This window comes from Excalfactoria chinensis, chromosome 1 (assembly GCF_039878825.1).
Source record: "Excalfactoria chinensis isolate bCotChi1 chromosome 1, bCotChi1.hap2, whole genome shotgun sequence".
NCBI classification, from domain to species: Eukaryota; Metazoa; Chordata; class Aves; order Galliformes; family Phasianidae; genus Excalfactoria; species Excalfactoria chinensis.
Genome location: NC_092825.1, coordinates 21,396,300 through 21,420,105, shown reverse-complemented (window position 1 = coordinate 21,420,105; position 23,806 = coordinate 21,396,300). Strand labels below are relative to the sequence as shown.

At 38.6% G+C, this 23,806-nt stretch overlaps 1 protein-coding gene across 2 annotated transcripts in view; it reads left to right on the top strand.

The window, feature by feature from the left end:
* CPED1 (cadherin like and PC-esterase domain containing 1) overlaps positions 1 to 23,806 on the top strand; it is a 137,726-nt gene that overhangs the window by 41,653 nt on the left and 72,267 nt on the right. For both annotated transcript variants that reach the window (XM_072344264.1, XM_072344272.1), the window contains exons 6-13: positions 2,084 to 2,240; positions 3,753 to 3,921; positions 16,459 to 16,601; positions 18,283 to 18,355; positions 20,440 to 20,607; positions 20,705 to 20,809; positions 21,726 to 21,895; positions 23,403 to 23,462. In XM_072344264.1, coding sequence (XP_072200365.1) covers positions 2,084 to 2,240; positions 3,753 to 3,921; positions 16,459 to 16,601; positions 18,283 to 18,355; positions 20,440 to 20,607; positions 20,705 to 20,809; positions 21,726 to 21,895; positions 23,403 to 23,462 — 1,045 coding nt within the window. The remainder of the gene's footprint in view (positions 1 to 2,083; positions 2,241 to 3,752; positions 3,922 to 16,458; positions 16,602 to 18,282; positions 18,356 to 20,439; positions 20,608 to 20,704; positions 20,810 to 21,725; positions 21,896 to 23,402; positions 23,463 to 23,806) is intronic.

Here is a 23,806-nt window from a genome sequence, read left to right as displayed (position 1 = left end):
ACTAAATGAGTGTCAAAGTAATTTGACAATTTCCACTAACAGCTAAAATTCTGATTTTAAATGGATAAATTTAAACAGGGTAAAGTAAGAACCTCATCTCGTTATTTTTGAACTCTGCTTTGTGAGTTAATACTATACTGGTTACTGGTTTCCTTAGCAACACAATTAAAATGGTATTTTAGAAAGGAACAGATACTCTTGCTTTTCTCTGGAGCACATGGAACGAGTAACAAGCTGAACAGCCCTCCTCTGCTGCCCTGTTCTTATCTTCAGTGAAATATTGGCTTTCTTTTAAAAAAGAAAACTGCATTTCAAAAGTCATGCTCTCTTGACATCATGGTCATTTTAACTAACTAAATTGCTGAAAAAATGTACATCTTTGGCAAAATTTGCTTTTCAGATAATTTGGTGAGAGATTGTCCTTTCTGCGGTTCTGTTAATTTTGTTACACAGCTGTGGCTTAATCTGAGTATGCTGTAGGGAGCTTGGTCTCATACCACAGTTCTGCCTCCTTTCAGCTGTAGGTTGTAGCTGTGTCAGTAAGAACAATATGCCTCTCTCTTTTCTGCAGTATTGACAAGGAGTATTTGGATTGCTGTAACAGACGTGACTGGATTTTGTGTTTCTTTGTTACTGCTTGTGGTCAGTAGACCCCTGTCTTGCTGACTGGAAGCACAGACCATGAGATTTGCATTCTGGAGTCTGTTCTGGGCTGTTCCTGATAGATGTGCTGCCATACATAGGGGATCAGGGCACGGCTCCTAGAGGAGCTATGTCATTTTTGTCAGTGTGAGGATACATCAGAAAAATATCTTTGAAGCCAGCCATGCACTGTGGGAGACGTGTACTTGTTTTTATAGCTCTAGTTTTGGCTGAACAGCAAAACTGTATGATGAAAATGTGGGAATTATTTACACTTGCAAATAAATAACTGGAAATTACTGTGGTGGAACATCATAGTCTCTTTACAGGGTAGAAACAGCCATAGTGAAATGCCGTTATTTCTGCATAGAATGGATATAGAAATCAAAAGCACTTGATTTAGCTGATCCTCTCCCTGTGCGTGTTCAGAAGCAAGTCTGCTAAATAAATCACTTAATGGGAATTTACTGGCTCACTCCTTACAGGCAAGTAGACAGACAGTAGCCTGTTTTATCTACGCACCATCAGCAGACAGGTAGATGCTTACAAAGTCCAAATCGGTTATAATGCATAGCACAACACAAGGATATTGATGAGAATATAATCTGAACATGAGGTGCTATCTTAATAAGTGCCTATTTTTTATTAGTGAGGCCTTTACCCCTGCTAAATGGTGCATGTAAGGCAAAGGACAAGATTAATTTTAGATCCACTTGAGGTTGGAAGGCTGAACGGAGCTGATCTGATGAGCAGCTGATGAACATAAACAATCAAGATGTCATTTTAACAGGAACTGCTTGAAAAATAAAAAAATAACCATTTTCCTTGAATGGCTGCTCACAGCTCATCATCAGGAATACAGGTTCATTTTTTATTTTAATTTTTTTTTTTTTCATTTCATATGTGCTGAAGAGTGTGCACATTAAGAGAGAAGCTATACCAATATCTTCACAGCATTATCACAGTGCTGTATGTCATTAAAAAGATAAATGATGAGGTTTGGGAATAACGTGTATGGTTTGACTTTTCCCTGACTGTTACTTAAGAATATGAAATGTCCAAAAGTGAGGCGCATTAGTGTTAATGGAAACTACCCTGCATGAAATAATGACATAAGAGCTCTGTGCCTTTCTATAAGCACAGTAAGAATAAAAAATACATACCATCCACTGACTGATAACACATCACAATATTTTGATTACTATTAATATTCACATGCCTCTGTAATCTTGGGGGCTCCAGTACGTCAGTCCTGCTTCTATTGCATTCATTTGGATAAGGAAACCTGCCATAGATCTCAGGAACCACAAAAGGTATCCCTGGCTGTGATTCTGTTAGCTCCTCTTGCTATTGTTTTTCTCATACTTTTTCCCTAGCAGCAGATGACCAGCATATTCAATGGCCTACTGCCTTTCTTTCTCATCCCCTTTGCACTTTTCAGACTTGCAGCTCTCAGTTGCCACCCCAGAGTGCTCCAGTTGGCATGGACTGTCGAGGAACAGCACTACAAGCAACATCACCCATGACAACAAAAGCAATGTCAAGATACACATCACCCATCTGCAGTACTTATGGAGCCAGACCGATGGAGCACAGTTGTAAGCTAATGATACCTTACCCCCAGAAATTATATGCGTTTCATAATGCATTTTGCTGGGAGTCAGGGATGCAGAATGGGGAGAGACTGGAGACCACAGCAGATGGAGCACTTAGATGTGTTCTATTTTTTATACTTGCATGTTTGTTTCTGCACTAGCCAGTCTTGTACATGCTTTGTGTATGAACAACTAAGCCTTTATGTTGATAGCCTTTAGACTCCTAGATAAGTAAATATAGATCCAGAATCACCTCTGAAATATTTAGGTCTCATGGTGGCTGAGCCTTTTCCTTTCCTATCCCTGTCTGATCCCTATTCCAGACACACACAGATAGTCTTTTGCACAGTGGCCTTCCATTAAATGAAGAACTAAGATATACTTTAGAACTGGCTGTCCAAAGGTAATTTCCTGTATTTCAGGGCCACACATTCTGTGATCAGGGTTCCTATTATTCTGTGGGGTGAAGAAAAATGTCTGTTTAACATAGATATTATTAGAATGTCTTCAATGAGTGGCAAATCTGAGGCCTGAAGAGGCTATGTCTTGACAAATGTTACACGTAAATGGGAGGAGAATATGAAATCCCTCTTTTGCCACTAGTTATAATCTTAAAGACACATGATTTGTATACTCATGGCATTTGCTGTGAAGTAGACTGATATTCAGAGATTTTAGAGGAGTAAATAAGTAACCATACTTATGATATTCCCTAGAAGAGCTCAATATTCGCTATGTAATGAGATGTTAGAGAACTGATTTTTCCCTGTTTGTTGTTTTTTTCCCCATTTCTATGGCTGATTCTTGTGTGTGTGTGTGTGTGTGTGTGCAGACTACAGGAGTTGTAGGCTGGTCTCTGGAGACCTACATCACTTCCTAGACAAAGATAGCTTATACAGTTCTTTTATGAGTAGCTGCTTAATTATGGGCTGTTATTGTCTCTCGTAACATTTGGAATCATAGTTCATGTATTTCCTTAGTATAAGCATGCAGTACCACATGCTCATGGCCTTATATCATACTGAAGAATGTGCTTATGATAGTAGAGTCTTCCCTTTCTTTTTTTTCTTTCGAATTTGCTACCAGTCAGTGTTAAATTTGTTACCCTGACTGCGCACTTCTGTAATTTAAGCTGCTTAGGTTTCTCTAATGTTTTTACCTTCACTCTGAATGTCCTGGCTTAGTAATGGCTTCTTTTCCCCACACTCACAACATGCCCACAATGCATTTACCAATAAGTTCTCTCAACAATAACTCTCTCCTACCATAGTTACTTTCTATGCATGCAAATTACGATTACAAATACTGAAGACAAAAAAAAGACTTGATATAAAGTTTGGTTCCAGCCTGCTTGTTTTCATCTACTCTGTTATCTAACTTGGGGGGGAAATAAAAAAAAAAGAAGAAGGCCATAAATTATTTTCTCCACTACTCTCATTATTCTGTAGCTCGTTTTCCTGCTAAATGAAATGCAAAAGTGCTTTATTAATTCTCAACACTTTTCTTGCTTCCCAGGAATCAGGTGTTGGCTTCATCAGACCACAAGGATATCTTTAAAGCCCAAGACCTTTCTGTCATCATAAAAGCATATGTGCTAGTCACGTCCTTAACACCTTTGAGGGCCTTTCTTCATTCAGCTGCTACTGTCTGGCATCCACCCAAGAAGAAGCACTTTTCTGTAAAGGTAAAATGTTTTTTTTCCTAGTTTTTGCTCTTTTACAGACAAAGTAGAAACAAAAAGCCAGATATTTATCTTCTCTTTTTCCCCCTTCTTTACTTGCAATCACGAGCTGACAGTGATGGCTCTGCTTAAGTACTGCTTTCATTTCTCAGAAAAAGTGGGGCTTTGTTCATGAAGAAGGGAAGAGCTGGCCTGTGCAGTGGGGGTTATGAAAGGCCCTGGGATTTGCTTGCTTCAAAGCCAGTTTTTGCTGGTGAGACTTCACAGTTGCACAGTCAGAGTTTTCTCTAAAGCTCATCTTCAGTTCGCTCTGATGCAGTAACATCTTTTGCCTGCATGTTGACAGTGTTGTAAAAAAAAAAAAAAACAAAAGGAAATATTTAAATTATTTGTTTAGATTTCTTTTTTTAGGTGCAGTAAAATAGAATGGATGAGAGTCAGGGCACATCCAAGTAAGGAGAAGGAAGTATTCTGCAGAGAGAGTGGCTCCTCATGGTCTGTAGGTTTTATGGAGAAGGATGTATCCCACGTGCTTTAACTCTGGCCATCTCCAAGTGCCTGGAGAGACCCCTCTCTCCTCATGTCTAATTTCCTCAGCAGTTCTATGGATTCCAAACAAATCTTTCCATTCCTTTTTTCTTTCAGCAAGGATCTGTCCTTGCACACAGCAAATTCTAGATGGCTAAAATTAGATAAAACAAAGCTACTTACCTCTCTTTCCCTCTTCAGAACTCTATTTGAATATATTATTTTATACTTCCTTTATGTATGTTTAGGAAGACTAGTGGTCACCCACTTTCAACCCTTGGAAGTCAGTTTTGTTTTATGCATACCAGAGTGTTCAGTATCACAAGTAGACAGTACTTTGAAGGTTAATAGTCATTAATGACTGTGATATGGCTCTGTAAAATAATTCCAACTGAGGGAAGTCTGCTAAAAGGGGTGCCAGTCATCATTTACAGAATACTTTGCAGCTGAAGAAGTAATAAAAAAGACAGATAGAAGCAGCAGCACATCTGCAGTAGTTCCAGTCTGGTTACTGCTGCTGTGGTGTTATATCTTCCACGGCTTTAGGCAGACTTGTCAAAGTGGCAAGAAATACACAACAAGTAGGCACCACAGAAAGCACATTTATGATGATGAAGAACTTTAAGTACAAATCAACAAAATGCAGGTCTATAAGACTGTCTTTTGGCATAAGCAGTGCATACTACATAGCCTGGGAGGAGTCAGGGAAATTCACTCAACCACCAGAAGCCCCACAGGGATAATCACAGAGAGGCTACTATGCTTGGTTAACAGGCATCAGGCAAGAGTCATTAGAAAAGATGGCATCCATCAGGAAGGAGAATTTGGGAAAAGCTTAGAATTCAGTTGTAGATAACCTTTGAGATGAGATTACATCAGGCTTCTGGGAAACTCCGTGGAGCCATCACTTGTTGCCAGAGAGATATACAGTGCCATCATGATCTCCTCTCCCAGACTTTACAGTGGAGCTATGTGTGTTTGTACCAGTCAAGTAATCTGGTTCAAAATACTTCTATAAGCATTATGTTTTTGTGAGCAATTGTGTGTAGGAAACAAGGTTGTTACATTGTGAAGATATAGTGTGTCAGCAGTTGATAAAAACAGAAGGGATGTCTTAAGATCTGTTCATCCACTGACTGACAGAATACCCATTGGTGTCACTGGGAACTGATTGTGCCTAAAGGGGAGACTTTGGTCTGGAAAAAAATTGTTACTGTGTGATGTTTTTTTTTTTTTTCCCTAAGAGTAGCTGACTGAATCCTTCATTCTTCTTTTAAAACGAATATTTTCAACTTGTTGTATTGTATCATAGACACACTGCTTTCAATAGCACTGCACAACAATTCAGAGATTTGCATAGTGTATGCAGGCCTCTGTTTAGCAAATTTTCTTGTGCCAGTGTAATTAAACCATTACTGATAAGAAATAGATTCACAACTTTACCACCACAAACTAACACAAAGGTGCAACTTTACTACTACAGACTCAGTATTTTGAGTTTAAAATTTGATCTTCTGTGCAAAACAACCCTTCATGGTTGCTAAAACTAACCACAATGTGGTGTATGTGAAGGAGATATTTTTCAAGGCTGGAGATGTGGTATCAAATGACAACTGCACAAAGACAAAAAATAAGTTTAAGTAAGTTAAATAATACTCTGTTCTCCACTGATAGTAGACTGTTGTAAATAATTTTTATGACTCAGATTTGCTTATCCTAATCAGACTGGTAAGTCTTTATAATGACTTCTTGAATAAGCATTGGCCAAATGGCAGTTCAGAAAGAGTTCAAGTTCATTTTACTCACCAGCTGCTGAGGCTTTTTTTGGATTATGCAGATTTTAGGATCTCAGTTCAGAAATGAAAAAAGCTAAATCCTGAATTGGCATGAAGATTTTCTGTGTGCTCAAGAGGTGGCAAAAGTACAACTCTAGAATTGGGCCCTGGTTGGGAAGATGCAGGAAATGCAGTGAAGAGAATGGCTTTCTGCCACACAAATGTTATGAGACTCACATAATAGCCTTGTTTCCATGAGGAAATTTGGAAACTCTTTATTTAGACCATCTGTGCTTTGAAAAATTAATAGTAAAATGGAAGTTTTCTATTTTGCATATGGTACCAATTAAGGGAGGGATCTCTGTGTGCAATAATTCCCTCCATATTAATCAAATATGCATGTGTATTAAACAAAAAGCTGACCTATGGTTAATTTTCTGTTCTGTAGAAGCTAGTGTGTAAGACATTAATTTATGATTAATTATTTCAAAGTTTAACACACTATAAAGTACTTCCTTTGCTCAGCCATTAGGCTTTCCCAATCTGGTTCCAGTTCATAACAAAGGGTGCAGTTTTGCAGGATTCGGTAGTGCCACACTGTGCGTCACCTGGGAAGTTTCTTCTGTGTTGTGGGTTGCCTTGAACAGCCCCTTCTCTGTCTCATTATCCCTTTGCTCATCAAAAGCATATGTCACGCTCCTCCTGTACTTGAGTCTGTTGATTGATGTGTGAGCATAGCCCCAAATAACCTTAGCTGAAACTAAGCTTATCATGTAAAAAGTGATTTTCAATTTGCACAATGAAGTAAACATACTAAAGTGAAGCTGTTCCACAGAATCATAGAATCACAGAACGGGTTGGGTTGGAAGTGACTGTAAAGATTATCTAGTTCCAACCCCCCTGCCAACAAGATCTTACTGTGGTGTGAGCCACTATACCCAAAATTCTCTTTCTTGTATACTAGGCATTTGAAAAATTGAGCAAAGAAGAATAATAATAATACTTAACATATATGCAACCAAAACTGGGCTCTCGATTGTCCAAGAAATATGTCTTTTAATAAGACAAGGAAATCTGGTTTAGAGCAGAATGCTGAAAATTAGATTACAGTATTGCCCCCAAGTGGCCAAGTTTGATACTACTTCATGTAATCATACATGAAACGGAATCCAAATGTTCGTGCAGGTAAAAAGCAAAATGGTTAGAAACAGCAGAAACTTTCAGGATTTCTTTCCTTATTTTTTATTTATTTATTTTTTAACTTAAGCTTGCCTGTTCTTGCCCTGTCACTTAACAAGAGCAAATGCAAAAGAAAATTATCATCAAGTATTAATTAGATTGCAGGTTTATTTGGGAATAAAATTAAATTTGTGCATGAGATATCGTAAGAACTTAGCACGTGCATTTCACTGTTCTTTCAAATAGCCTGATCAGAGAAACTTCCTGAGATACTGAGCATAGCAGAATGGCTCTGATTTCTCTCCTCAAATCATTTAGAACCCATTTCGTCTGTTTGGGCTGAGGAAGATTAAAGATATGCTTAGCCTGACATTCCTTTCTGACATGAAAGGTACTTGTACTTGGGCAGACTCTACCCATTTCTGGTAACCTGCAAGTTAAGACTCACTGAAGTGGAAGTGGAATATGTTCATGTTTATAACCTCCAGTGGACTTATGTGTGATGCAGTTCTCTACCCTGTTCATTTCTGCATCAGGTATTTCAGTCAGTCAGGCATTGTACAAATAGAGTCAAAATTCTTCCTGAAGTTCTATTCTGCTCTTTTCAACATGAACATCACAGTTTCTCCACTAAGAGCTCTAGGCTGATTGTTCTTTATAACAAGTAAATAAGTCATAAATAAGACTTTACACTTTTATCCATGCCCTTAGCTCTCTGTTTTTCTTCTATACCACAGACCCTCTGGCTCATCAGTCCAAACAACAATATAAACATGCCTCAGTGTTTTTCCCAGAACCTCTCTTTTATCCTGCTTCCTTTTTTTTCACTTGCCTTTCAGCAACTCTCAATCACCTCATTTGCTTCTCAGAACAAACTGGGAATCGTCATTAGTAAATCATCCTTACTATTCCCCTAAAAAATTAATGCTGTGTTGGAAAACCATTCTTAGTCCAGTCCCATTCAAAGGACCTAATTTAGTTGCTGTGGAAGCTAGTGAACAGCTTTTCTCTGACACCAGTAATCTTTGGACTTAATCTTAAGAGCGAGGATCTTTAAAGTTTTCTCAGATGATCTTTTCTCCATTTTTTTCTTTTTTCCACTGGCAAAGATTTAAAATAAGACATTCTGGAGCAAATACTGAAATTAATGGATACCGTCCACTGAAACTTGATAAACAAAGAGAGATAAGAGGGTCATTTTGTCCAGAGCAATTACATGACCTTTCTCGACAAGAAACATATTTAAAGAACAGAAAATATTCATAAATGGGATATTTACTCATAAAACAGCTGAATAACATCCTGATTCCCCCCTCATCAAGTGCCATGTAAGATGTACAGAGAAATGGCACAACATAGCCATAAATCAGGGATGAAATAAACAGAACTTCCTAATGCTAACATTATCAGCTTGTGATAAATGGCTGCACTGTTTTATCTGTGAAGTATTCTAGAACAATTGATTTTGATTGTAAGTATGTTTTTCTCCCATTACCTGTATTGCAACTTTTAAAATATATTTTGGTCAATGTTGAGGTTCACTTGTGCTAGCAGGCAATATGGAAAATAGTTTTACTGCAAAATATTACTTTTGTGTGGAACCAGTCTATATTCTTCCAGCCACTTTAGATATCTAGATATATCCACACAACAGTTAAAGGCAATATTTTTTGTGTCTCAAATAGTATTTCTATATCTGCAAACAACTACTTACATACCAAAGTATTTGGACTTGGTGAAGGAATGTCATTAAGTATGGATCCATCAAGAATAATGATTGTAGAAAGTGAACGGAATGCACACTACTTATTCTGAGTGATTGAATAAACTCAAGTGAAAACATCCTTGGCTATTTTCAAAGAGAGGTGGTTGTATTAAGTCTTTGGAGAACATGTTAATCCAACTTATTGGGAACGCTGCAACAGCTCTGATGAACAGTAGAAAAATTTGGAAAGAACACTGTTTGATATTTCAAAAAGACACATCTTTTTGGAAACCAAAGGTCATGTTTTACTTCCACAGAAGTAAACCTCACTCTCAGTGATGATACTGATAACTTTACCTTTCATCTAGTTTTGAAGACTGCAAATAAGGACCATCAAGGTCATTTTAACATGCATTCATGCAAATCCTTTTGAATATGGTGCTGCAGATCTCAAAGTCTAAACCTCAAAATTGCTCTGAACTACTCAGTAGCTCCAATGGCCTTTCATCTTCTATCTGCCTGCCTCCTGTGTAGGTTCAGAGCTCAGCTACAGCTCCTAAGGTGGGGATACTGTTTCAGGAAAAAGTGATAAGCTCACATCATTCTAACAAAATCAGGATAAAAGTGGTTAATTGATTATAGGTAATTAACTGGCAGTTGGTATTAATAGCTTACTCAATTTCACTAATAGATCAGATAAACCATGATACACTTCAATAATGCTCATGATATTAATAACGTTCTAAATATCCTCTTATTAGTAACCCTCTGAAGTTCTAATCCTTCACACCCAGCTGATCACCCACTCCTGTCTCACAGGCAACAGGGTTACAGACACAGCCCCACTCTCCTGGGGGGCGATTCTCTGCTTGCACACAACTCTGGCTGGAGAAGTGGGAGCTCCAGATCTGTGTGCACCCACACAGGACCCATGCCAAGGCTGACGACCCACTAAGACCTATGGTCCAGGAAAAGCTGTGGTGCTGGTGGGCTGACTTCTGGTTGTGCCTGACCAGTTTTGCCTGCTGCTGTTTCTGCTCCAAATCCTCTTCCCCCCAGCCCACCCCACTGCAAATTTTCATGCTTTTTTTAACTTTTTTTTTTTTTTTTTTTTTTTTTTTCAAGCTGTCTCCTTCCTGTAATTTCCTCGTTGCTGTTTAATCTTGCAGTTGGTTTATCATCATCAATTTAGGGCAAAAACCCTCCCAGACCGTTTTGTATATTCCAGTCACGCAGGTTTTGTTATCCGTAAGATTTTTGTCAAGGGTGGACTGCATGAGCTCTCCCAGGATTTATCTCCTTCCTGTCTTCAGTGACTCGTTTAGATTCCTCGCTAGAGGAACAGAACAGTTTCAGATTGCAATTAATGTCACCATTTTGAAATATCTACCCCAGGATGACATAAATCATGCTCTTCAAGTGTCTGTGTTGTGCAGTGAAGTGAAAAAAGAACCTAAACATAAACCACACTATCTTGTAGGGTGGCATTTCTTTGCATACTGTGACACCTAAGAGAATTGTCTGTGTGTGAGCAGTGTCTCTGAACTCCTATTGTAATTAACAGAAAGCTAAGTCGGTGAAGGTAGCTGTTATAAGTTTGCATTTATTGCCGTTCTTAAGGTTAGTTAAGGAAAATCTTTTTTGACTTGTCATGTGGCAAAGCTGTGATGGGATGGAGCTAGCAGGCAATCCCAGAAGGACTGCTACAGTTTGTTTTCATTACAGTAAAATTCCTTTACATCTTCTGTGGAGTGCTGGAGTCTGACACCCAGTGCACACAGTGTACGTGCCATGTCTGCTCCTCAGCATGCATTGAATAGAACTCTTAAAATAAAGGAATGGAGGTGGGAGAAACTGGGGCATAGCTGTCTGATTTAATTTATACCTTTCTGAAGCAAATCCTCAGCTAACTATTCAGCTGGCTGCCCCAGGCTGCCCTAGAACCCCTCTTAAGAAATTCATTTGCAGAGAACATGCCATAGAAAAATCTTCTGAAGGGAATTACTAAGCCACCATAGCACGCAGCCTTGTGAATAGCACACTCCTCTACTCTCCTTTAGTGTCCATGAATCTGCTCATGAAGCTTGTCAATTATTTTGTTCTGTCTTTTAGACCATTCACTGGTGATTCCATTTTTGAAGAACCAAAGGAATCCATGTCACTGAAATCATAAGTCTTATTTTAAAGACTTGAGCTGTTCAAAAAATAAAATTCAAAGTGGTTAGAGAAAAAGCATTTTAAATTTAATACTGTTGCCCATTTTCCCCCAATGGCTTATCCTAAAACAAAAACAGTTATCAGTGAGCTAAAGGTCAATGAGTTAAAACTCATCTTAATTACATTTCTAGTTCATCCTGCCTTGGGAGCAAATATGTTCTTCATCCCTATGCTTTAACAAGATTCACGCATTTTCTGAAAGGTATTATGTAAATATGAGGAATATACCCCTCAATATATGCATCCAGCATGTGGGTGAACATTTCCAAGCTCCTGAGAACTCTTGCAATTCTGTACACAATGGTGTCACTGTACAATGTGTATGTCTATGTATGCATTAAGTTTTACAGCCTACTAAAATTTAATCCCTATTCCTATGCTCAAAAATCTGCCAGCAAGAGGTCAGCTTTCTCACAGACTAAATTCCTGTGATTGTCACCAGTTGTTTTTTTTTTCCATTCTGTCCTCTTTTACTATTCTGTGCTGCTTTTAATCAACGAGGTTGAACCCTGCTGGGCAGGTGGTCTGTTTCCTCTGAAGGTGGGAGAACGTGCCTCAGTAGTCATCATCTGTAGTAACCTTCAGCTTAGTGACTTTAGCTTGCTGTAGTTGAATAGAACTAAGTGTTGGAAACACTTAGAAAATCTCAAAGTTGTAGGTATTCATATTTCTTAGCCCCAGTCCATATATTCTATATTTTCCCTACTAGGTGCTGAGAACCTTATAGAATCAGTAAGAGTCAAATGTAAACTGAACTGGTTTGAACAGGATTTTTTTCATGAACTGGAATTGAACCTGAAGCATTTTTCTGGTGTCTTTGTTAGTCTTGAACCAAGCTGTCTAAATATTTATTTTCAGTCATTGGTTTAGAATAAACATTGTCCTAAAACCTGATATCCTATAATGAGGACCCGTTGAGCACAGTTGTTTTTTTTCTAATCTGCCCAAGGAGGGCTGTAACTAAAATGTAGTTCCTTGGAGAAGCCAGTTTTATTTCAAGGTCTGTTGTGTTGGAAGCTGTTTGCTGCTTTAGCCAACAGCATGCTGTGAGTGCAAACAGTGCAAATCAGCCTACCTTTCAGCAATTCTGGCTCGAAATACATGCATTGCACATCCTTTATGTTGCTGTGTTTAGGAACCAATTGGTGGAGATGAGCAAATGACCTGATGGGCTTTTTCTGTCCCTCTTACTTAACTTAACATGGGCCAGCACCATGGTCTTGCAGCTCAGAAAGCAAACTGTGTCCTGGGCTCCATCAGGAGAGAGGTGGGCAGCAGGGGCAGGAAGGTGATTGTCCCTCTCCGCTCTGCTCTTGTGAGGCCCCATCTGGAGTACTGTGTCCAGTTATGGAGCCCGCAGTACAAGAAATACATAGAGCTGTTGGAGGGGGTCCAAAGGAGAGCCACAAAGATGGTCAGGGGGCTGGAGCACCTCCCCTATGAAGACAGGCTGAGGGAGCTCAGCTTGTTCAGCCTGGAGAAAAGTCTGTGGGGTGAACTCATTGCAGCCTTTCAGTACCTGAAGGGAGCCTATAAACAGGAGGGGAGTCAACTCTTTGAAAGGGTGGATAACAGCAGGACAAGGGCAAATGGTTTTATGTTGAAGGAGGGAAGATTTAGGTTGGATTCCAGGGGGAAGTTCTTTACTATGAGTGGTGAGGTGCTGGAACAGGCTACCCGGAGAGGCTGTGGATGCCCTGTCCCTGGAGGTGTTCAAGGCCATGTTGGATGGGGCCCTGGGCAGCCGGGTCTAGTCAATGGGGAGGTTGGTGGCCCTGCCTGGCAGAGGGGTTGGAGATTCATGATGCTTGAGGTCCCTTCCAACCTGGGCCATTCTGTGATTCTGTGTTTCCTGTTGTTCCTTCCAATAATTATCCTCTGTCTCTCCTTATAAACTTCTCTAACTCCTTATGTTCCCTGTGCAGCAAAACAAGACAGCTTCTCACTTAACCCCTTGAAACCCACTGCTGACATAGGAAACTAGAGAAGAGGTAAAAGCTAGTCTAGCAGGAATGTGAATGATGGCAGAAACACTGGAGATAGCTGTCAAGTTTAGCTAAAGAACCACCCTGTTATCTCACCCTGGTGAGGTGAATCTTCATTCTTAGTTTCTTATTTCACATGAACTGATTAATAAATTACTGTTGGGCTTCACCAAAACTGAGATAATTTCAATCAGAGATGAATCTGAATCAGAACTGATGTGAAAACTATTCAGCTTCATGTTCTGAATCTTTGTGCTACTCTATAGGAGAAACAAAGCTGAGTGATCTTAGACTTCTGGAAGCAAGTACTCCTGCTTGCTTTGAAATGTAGTGCAACTTAAAGATCTGCATAATCTCTTTCTGTATTGCAGTTCTGGGGCTCTTTTGCCCTAGAGATTCATGGAACTGCAGTGCACACGGAAACTCTACAGCATAAAAATGCAGTGTAATGTAGTTCAAGATTGCAACATGATGCAAGTATCCAAATGGCAGAGCTGAGGTTATATATGCAACCTTTATTTATAAATTCCTGGCAGTCAGAAGTTTAATTTTGTAATTTTAGTAATATATATTGTTGGTATTTATTTCCTACTGGCATTTCACTGCAAAACTTCCACACAGATCTGTTCACGGGGCAAATTTCTTTGATTCGGCAATACCTGTGAGCTTGTTAGAATAAAATCAGATGTGATAAGAACAGGTAGTCAGTCAAACCAACTTACTTACCAGAACAACAGGATTGAGCTACTGGCACTGAAGAGAACAAAGAGCAAAGGAGTGTCAGTATTAACTCCATGCTTAAGTGGTTTTCATACCTGGTTGTAGGCAGTGATACAGCATTTTTTAAAAAGGAAAGTGGAAAATGCTTATTACATTTAATTACAATATGCTGCCTGAAGAAACTGTAAGTTAATCATTCATGCCAACACAAACGAGTGTGCTTGGCAGTATTTCTGCTCACATGGGGAGGCTACAACGCTATCTAGAAAATTCTGTGGACAAGAGTGCTTAGAATTATGTTGTAAGGAGATCTGGTGTTAGCACAGTGAATTCATCATAATGCATCACCAGTAATTAGTGGTGTACCTGGGGGACAATGCTAGGTCCAGTCTGTTCCACATCTTTCTTAATGGTCTGGGTGATGGGGTAGAGTGCACTCTCAACATGTTTGCAGGTGATACAAAAGTGGGAGGAATGGCTGGTTTGCCAGAGGGCCATGCTGCCATCCAGAGGGACCTTGACAGTCTGAAGAAATAAGCACATGGAGTTCAACGAACAGAAATGCAAAGTCCTGCACCTGAGGATGAACAACCCCAAGCACCAGTATGGGCTGGGGTTCCCCCATCTGGAAAGCAGCTTGGCAGAAAAAAACATGGGGTTGCTGGTGCATTCCAAGATGATCATGAGTTTGCAAGTGCACTTACTACAGAAAGAGCCCAGGAGTATCCTGGATTAGATGTAGTATTGCCATCACGTTTCTGAAGGAGGACATTCTTTTCCTCTGTTCAGCACTGGTGAGGCCACAGTTGGAGTGCTGTATTCAGTTCTGGGCCTCCAGAACAAGTAAGACATGGACATATTGAAAAGAGTCCAACATAGAGCCATCAAGACAATGAAAAGACTGGAACATCTCTCCGGAGAGGAGGGGCTGAGATTGCTGGGACCATTCAGTCTAGAGAAGAGGAGGCTCGAGGGGGATCTCATCAATGTCTATGAAAACCTGAGGAGATGGTGCAAAAAAAAACCAAACAGATCCAGGCTCTTCTCAGTGGTGCCCAGTGCCAGGACAAGAAGCAGGGAGCACAAACTGAAACAGAGCAGGTTCAATCCAATTATCAGTAAGCACTTCTGTGTTGTGCAGATGATGGAACATTGGCACAGATTGTTGAGAGAGATTGTGGAATTCCCTCCACAGAGATCTTCAAAAACCACCTGGATGTAGTTCTGAGCACCTGCTCTGGGTGTCCATGCTTGAGAAGAAACTGAATCAGATGGTTCCAGTGGTGCCTTCTAGCCTTGGTCATCTTATAGTTCTCTGATTCTGTACTCATGCCATGGATTCAAAATATCACATTAAACCTTGTTACAGACTTTGAATAAAGGAGATCTTTTTGTAAATCCATCTGCAATGCATGCTAGCCACATGAGTCTCCAGAGGAGATGCCTACAGAAGCCAGTGGGACATGTATGAGTGGGTGACAGTAGAAAACATAATGGCATTTCTAAGTCAATTTAGTAGACAAATTCCTGGAAACATTCAGAAATTTGTCTTTTTTTTTTTTTTTGTAGAAAGCACGCCCCATGTATACTCTATGGGCTTTATACCTGAAAGCAGTACTTTTATACAATATAAATATATCTGTTTTGTACTAATTACTACTAAATTATCTGACAGTTTGACACAGTTCAAAAACTAATTGAAAACATGATTCAAAGGCAGATCCATTCTTAGCACTAGGACTGCTGATACAATAAAACCTGCCTGTGTCCCATTCTTCTCTGGTATAATGTGTTGCTTAAAGTTGTCTTTCCCTAGATTTCTACCTGAAGTGATGAGGAGGGTGAATTTGCATGAGTGATGAAAGCAGTTGAGATAACAGCATTATGCAGGACAGTGAATATGTCCCTGGGAGGATTCACATGGCTAAAATCCTCAGCATCTGCAAGCATCCAGCCAAAGTATAGTCTGTGATGGCTGTGATGACTGGTTCTGTTTAGAATTTGTTAACGTGGGGTAAAAATTCATAGTCAAGGTCAAGTGAGATAGCCCTTGGCATGGTATGTTAACAATAGAAAAGGCTTTTTCTATGATTGTGCTACTGCCTACTGCTGAAGCAATAAGCATTACGATTTCTTTTGCCTGAAACCAATTGACAGTAAAGGGTTTTATCAAAGTAAGCTTATTCTGTGAGTAATAATTTTTAAATGCATTGCTTTAGAGACCTTCTCATATCTGTAAACTAAAGCTCCTTCTTTGCTATTGTGCTGCATGGTGCTTTTCATGCCATTCTTTACTGTGCAAATGTATAACTACTGAAATTGACATTGTAATGCAATTTTGACTTCTACCAGCCTTTTAATTTATGACCTTAAGCACTGGTTTAGTTAAGCACTGGTAAATGTTCACAAATACATATAATCTTTTTCACAGCTGCAAAGGTTTTTTGAGATATTCTTCAAAAGCAGTTCTCCCCAGCAAGCTTTTAACAACATGAAAGAAGCTATAAGCAGACTTCTACTTATAACTGAGGTCCTCAGTGAATCATCTGCCACAGGACCAGGCTCTTTCAGTCAGTAAGTAACTTGCAGTGTTCATTGCTATGTTGTTGTTAGAATAACTTCTAAGAATAGGAAAATTGTAGAGGACACATGACTCCCGAAACAACAAAATCCCTTATATTTCATTATTCTTGATAGAATAAAATGAAGATGTACCTAGGGAAGAAAACCCTTCTACATCCACAGTGTTTCTGGTTTGTAAAAAAGTTGTGGTAAATACCAAGGAACAGATGCTGAGCCCTGATGGAGTGTTTCATGCAGCACAAATGAGCAGAGATTGCTCACAATTGGGCTAGTCATCATTTGTATAGTGCTGTATTTCCTGTAAGTGAGCTCTCTGACATGAGTCAGGTGTTTAATGTATCACTGGCTGTTCTGAACTGGCCAAAGCAAAGAATGTGAACAAACTCAGCAGAATATTTTACAAAATGTATGAAATTGATATTTGTTCTCCAAATGTTGTGTAGCATCTGTAAGATTTTTGTGATAAACAGTACTAATTAGTAATTACTAACAGTACTAATTTTTGTGAAAACAGTACTAAGTTACTAATTATTATGTTTGTATGCTTTAAGAATATTTGGGTTGGTCCAAAAGTAATGCCTCCAGTTTATTTCTGTTGAAACTACAACAAAGAGCACAATAACAATATTTAACAGAGCATGTTACCAGCTACAAAACACTGTTTTCCAACACTGTCACTTCCATTAGCTGTGCATTTTCACCAGTGATGAACAAGAGCCTGCATGCTGCGCTCAAAAACAATCTGCACCAGCGGTGACTCACTGTTGCTGTCACCACTGCTGAAACGCACCACTCACTGCCTCCCCGTGCTCTCATCCACTGCTTGGTCTCTACAAACATTCAGCATAAATCAATGAATGTCAGTGGGTGCATTTTTTTTTCTGTGTGGAGGAATTCGGTTACACACCTTTGTTTCATCTGCATTTCCTTCAGACACTATTTGTCAGACTGCCCCTCTACTGCAATCTATCATATTGCAACAAAACATAATGGAATATTGGTTGGAAGGTTCAACCACAGAAATCCTCTGATGTCATGGCCCAACATAATGAAATGGGAGACAATGCTTTCAGAGCAGTCCTCATATATTTGAGAACCTTGGTGTTTCAGTAACAGTGATGTGAAGCTCATTATTTTTCAGAAAAACACATTGTGAGGGAAGTGGAAAGAGAGAAGGGAATGAATATAAAATGGATAAAGCTATTTTAATTGTGATCCAAACTGAATATTTGTTTACTCACAGGACAGATATCCCTTATGTGTGTAGCCTCAAATTTTCTGGGAGTTCTTGTCCCATGCCTTAAAACATCCCTCCAGGTGCAACTAAGTTCAGTGAGCCTGGAGAGTTCCACCTGATAAACATCTCTGGCTCTCCAAATGTCTCCAAAGCTTTTGTGGGACCTCATTCTTACGAAAGAGTATTTTGTCTTTCAATGTGGTTCCCTTCCCTCACTAGTTTAAAAGTTGGCCATATAGATACCCTTTAATATATCATTCTTTTCTTCAGAACAGGACTCTATCTTTGGTTAGGGTTGTGGACTCTTCTTAGAAATTTTTAGTCTGTATCGTATGCTTTGTCTGGATAAATGTGTTTACGATGTTCTGTCATTGTAGTGCGTGTTTTACAATATCTGTCCATTCTGAATCTGATTTCTATTGTATTCTATTTCAGGTGCAGCCAATGTTTTCAAATGCTGACCTTTGACATTGGGTTCAGCACCTCCATACACCCTGTAGTTCTTCAGGTAAGCAGATAACTCTGGAATGTTTCTTTTGTTGTTGTCAGTGGTTTATGGGCTTGTTCAGCCTAGTTCCTTGACTAGCGGGGTGGAGGGATCTGTGGATCTGCACCTCTGGAAAGGGGAAACAGGGGACTGCAAATAATTAAAAACAGTGGCAATGATCTGAGGAGAAACAAACTAACTTAGTAAATATAGTATCAGAATGAAAAGTAACACAGTATTATACAATATAATCAAAATTGAAGCTAATAAATCAAATATGAGAGACGGAGCGTCCAAAAACTGAAAGGCCTTACACTAATGCTGAGGTGATGTGTGTGGTTGGGACGAACAGCAGGGAGGAGAGACAAAAAAGTGAAAAGAGAACATCAGGTGACCTACCAAAGCCTTATATCTGTTCCCCATGAGCAGAAATGGTAACAGCACAGTGAACAGACTGAACAGAACAGTCTTCTGGGGAGGTGCCCAGAACTGGAGCATTAACTCTTTAACTCCCAGTGCACTACATGGTGCTGTGATGTGGAATACCAATAACCAGAAATCATAAAACCATGACAGTTGTGTTTTTTCTTCCCTGGGGTGCCCTAGAGATTGCAAGCTTGTTGAGGAAAAGAAGGTTTTACTTGACCCCAGAAAATTACAACAAACAGAACACGGCAGAAAAACCTCTGTGTTAGTTGCTATCAAATCTCTGAAAAATGTCCAAACGCTTTAATAATATTTTTGCCTAGACGTAGCAATGGGAGAAAGCAATTGGTGAGGGACAGATTTCCTGTGATTAAGTTCACCAAGCCAGTTAAGTATATAAACATTTTTTTTAGTGTTACCTCACTATCATCCCAAATGAATATCAGATAATAAAATGCACAGAAAGCACTGCATGCAAGTGTATTTAGGTGTTAACTGCACCAGAAAGAAAAACACTGAAGTAGAAAGTTAGAAGCCATTAATGGCTTTTAATACAGGTTAACATTCTCCATGAACTGTGCCATAATTCTTCAGTTCATTTCTGCTTTCACCTCCACCATGCTGCCTTCTTCCACTGCACTGCCCTCTTCCTGGGCAGTCCTCAAGGCCCTCAAAACCTGAACAAAGAAGACTATTAGCAAAGAAACTCCTTCTGACAGTTTTGTACCATTCCTGTCTAATAACAGCCCAGCCAGAACAAAAAATTTACCACTTTCCAGCTTTTTTCACTACATTTATGCATACATACAATTATGTATATGACTGGACATACAAAATCTTTCTCCATATATATGTTATACAAACAGTTGTATATGGTATATATGTATATATGTATATATATGGTATACAAACAGTTGTGAAATTAAAGGAGATGATTTTTTAAGTTCATCTGTTAAAATCTTTGCAGTTTTCTAGTAACAATAATGCAAAGATAAGACCCTTTAAGCCAGGCTGTAAATGAATTCTACCTGGAGTGCTTAAACATAAACACAGAGTGTAACGTTTACCAGTATGTAGAGTAACCTCAACTATCAGTCAAAATCCATAAATGTGCAGTAAATCAGGACTGTTGAATAGTTTCAAATGAGATAATAAACAGTTACTCTAAAAATTTACAGTTGATACTTTCTTAGTGTCGATTGAAATTTTATTTTGAGTTGTATCCCCTAGAAACTGAAGTATGCTCACACCCCAGACAGCTTGGTTATATTTGTGTTTGTACTGAAATAATCTTATTCGTATTTTATATGACTGTACTGCTTGTGTTTATATACTGTAAGGATTATATCATCGATATCAACTCAACTACCTGAGCTTTGTAAGAGTTGTATTAATGTATCAGCTAACATTTTTAAAAATCAGATTTCAAACATGACAGAAAAAAGCAGTTTCACATGAGCATGAGTTATTGAACTCTTTCCACTAGAGGTCAGCAAACATTGTGACATGTGATTTTTGCAGGAAATGTGGTGCATTTTTTATATTATAAACCTGTCTGTCTTACTAGTGCTCTTATGGCTTTTCTTCTTTAATAAATAATTCCAGCTCAGTAGTGTATGGTTATGGGCAGACAGGCCTTGATGTACAAAATGTAAATTCTTACATTTTTTTTCTAACAGGTGCATAAAAATTTTGACTTTCAAGATGAGGAGGAATCAAATCTTCAGGACCAAACTTTCAAAGAAGTTATTTTTGAAGACACTTTTAAATTGCTATTGTCTAATAAATCCTCAAGTTCCAGTTTCAAAGAAGCTTTACAAAACATACATAGATCAACTGTGAGCAAGGTAGATCATTGCCTCTTTGCTGGGGAAAAAGGATTGGGGCCCAGTGAAATCTCTTTCCATGTGATTTCACCAGAATGTGTTGCCCTTTCCTCCATAGGATGGAATCTTCCACAAAGAAGGTGGACAATGTTTGTCTTTAGAAGAGATAAATTCTATGATTGCATTTGTTAAAGAGGTGAAGAATCTTGGACAATTTGAGCTGGTAAAATAAACTACTGTGTTATACTGGGTTCACATTTTATGTAAACCTACTAATATTACTCCTGGTTTACTGCTGTCACTGAACATGTCAGACTGGATGGACAAGGAAACTGAGAGATAGAGGTTATACTAATTTTATTTTAGACTTTTTGAATTTATAGTAAAAGAGAGAGTGAATTGAAGCACAGAATTTGGGTTAAGGACAGAAAAAGCAGAAAAATAAACCAGAAAATAGAAGAAAGGAAAAGGAAAATAATAAGTAAAACTCTCCTACATTTGTAAGAAAATAGAATAACAATGAAACAAAGGATGTGTGAATGGAAAAACTGGAGGCTGTTCAACACTAAGATCATTACCAAAGAGAAGACAGACATGACATGAAAAAGTGACTAAAAAATGTAGGCAAAATGTGTGATATGTCTTCTTCACAATTATAGTGAGTTGTTTTTTGGAGAATAATAGAGATGGAGAAATAGCAGCCAATGTCCATGAGTAGGCATGACAGTTAATGAGAGAAGATGTCTGGTATTGAGATGGAGGACTGGGGAAATTAATCACCAAAACATAAATGTATTGTTCAGAAAATGATCAGGGCAGGATTTTTTCTAGGCTTTCTGATTAAGTATTAGGGCTGGAGACTGGTGAGACTTTTAAAAAGGGAGTTAGTTATTAGTTATCAATATCAGGAAGTCAAGTTAGAGACTCTGAGTGGAAAGGGAAGTAGACTTCCGTGTTGGTACAACAAGCAGGACTGACTTGCAGGGGTGGGCAAGACAGACATTTTCTATAGTTGTGTGAAAGAGAATTTATATTAATATATCTGTATGCTATATACACTGTCTTCTGATATTTTCTCACCCCTATGTAATTTACAAATATTATAACATGTAGAACCTAATCATCGTATCTCTTCTCAGCTCTACCCTTCCGCTGCACCCAAGATCCAAACTTTACTGCATGATCTTTATCACATGGTAGACCCAATGAGACGACTTGGTTCAGTCCTGACTCTACACTGGTTGCTTTCCAGTTTGCTTGAACAATTCCAGTTCATGACCAAAGAGGCACATTCAGATCTTTCAGAATGGTAAGATAGCTATTATACAGTCTATAACTGTGTAATTTGGAGTAACTCCAGTGAGTACTATGAAACATAATTCTTCAATAGATGTAGGTGGATTTACATTACTTGATGGTAAGTTCCATCATCCCTCCATGGAGCACTGTCAGACATTCTGCCATTAGAGCTGCAGCTAGGTCTCAACATATGACAGTTTCTTCCCTTTGGTTGTATTTCTAGAGATCCATGAGTTATATACTGTTTATGCAAACAGAGGCATGTGATGTGTTCCGTTCCACTGAGTCCCAAGTTTGACAAGCAAGCAACATTACTGAGTACCCTTTTCTTGGATAATGCTAAATTCACTATATAAGGCATCTGTAAGACTTCTTGAGTTTCAATTTTGTTTCTTAGTGAATTGTGTGTAGCTTTCAGCAAATTATCTATATCTTTGTTTGCTTATCTGCAAAGTGAAAATTATACTTCACCGCTGTGTTAGGTAATTGTTTATTAGTATTTTGAAAATACTCAGTTCCATGATAGTGCTAAACATTATTGTTGTTACTAGTGGCCACTCCATGATAAGTAACTCAAAGATGCAGCTGTTTGCATTCATGTATAAGCCCTTGCCCTTTTGCCAAAATATTTTGGTTTGCATATCAAAGCATACCAACCTTTAGCAGCTTTCTGTTCTAATCTAAGCTGTGCCATTCACTCACTTACTCTGAGCAACCCCTTGACCCCCTTTTTCTTCAAACCGAAAATTTACTATATGTATATTAATACTTAGTAATACTATGACCTTTCTCCAGGAGAGCAGACGGTTTGCTTCTTTGTACTGTATTTTTCTGCAGTGGTTAAGATAATGATACCATTCTGCTCATTCCCTCCATTAAAAAAATAAAATAAAATGCATGCTTTGACATTGCTAAATCATAATCTCCCACTCCTACAGTTATATGCATGTGAAGATGATGTATGTGTCAGATATGCATGTAATTATTCATAATTGCAAGGAAGAAAAAGGTGAGTAAAGCTTACACCCCAAATAACTTATTCTCTTTGAACCTTGATTAATCTTTGAGATTCCTAGCTTTGATGAGTTTGTCCAATCCCCTGCCTAAGCAGGCACCCTACAATAGATTGCACAGGTAGGCATCCATTTGGGTCTTCAGTATCTGCATAAAAGGAGACTCCATCAGAACACTTTTTATGAATATCCTCAGTTAAAGACGGGTTGGTTGTTTGGTTCATTTAACTGTTCTTATATCTCTGACTATGCAGACTTGGTATTTATAAAATCCAGTGATTCGCACAGCTGACTATCCAGCCAGACAACATGGATACTTACAGGAAAAATAATGACTTTTGACTCAGGTCTTGTGCAGTTATGCAATTCACTGATAATTATTCCACAGAATTGCACTATTATTTAAAGACGTTTCATGGTCTGGTTTGCTTAACCCACTTTGTCTACATTGCTAATATTGAAACCTTCAATGACAGTAAGGAACTGTCTGTATTTGTTCCACAGGAGAAGGAAGAAGAGCTCTAGAAAATCATTTCCAACTGCAATGAAGTGGTTACAACCAAGGTGAGAATGGCAATCTCAGAGGTGCTGGAAAAAAATAAGATAAAATTCCTCGAAAGTGATGGAGGGATGCTACCTACATTTACAGGAAATGTACATTTAAATTGACTTTTTGCTGTCTGTGCATGATTTTTTTATTCAATTTGTGATATGACTAAGATATGCATGATTACTGTCTTCTAGAACACGGGCTATGACGTACTGTGGCAAGTATGCCTGGCTATGTCAAACAGCAAAATAGCATACAGGAATCAGATTTATGAGAAAAACTAACCTTTCTGTTTTGCTTGAGAGCCTAAATAAGTCAATAAAGTTTCAAATGCTTTTACAAAATCAACTTATACTTT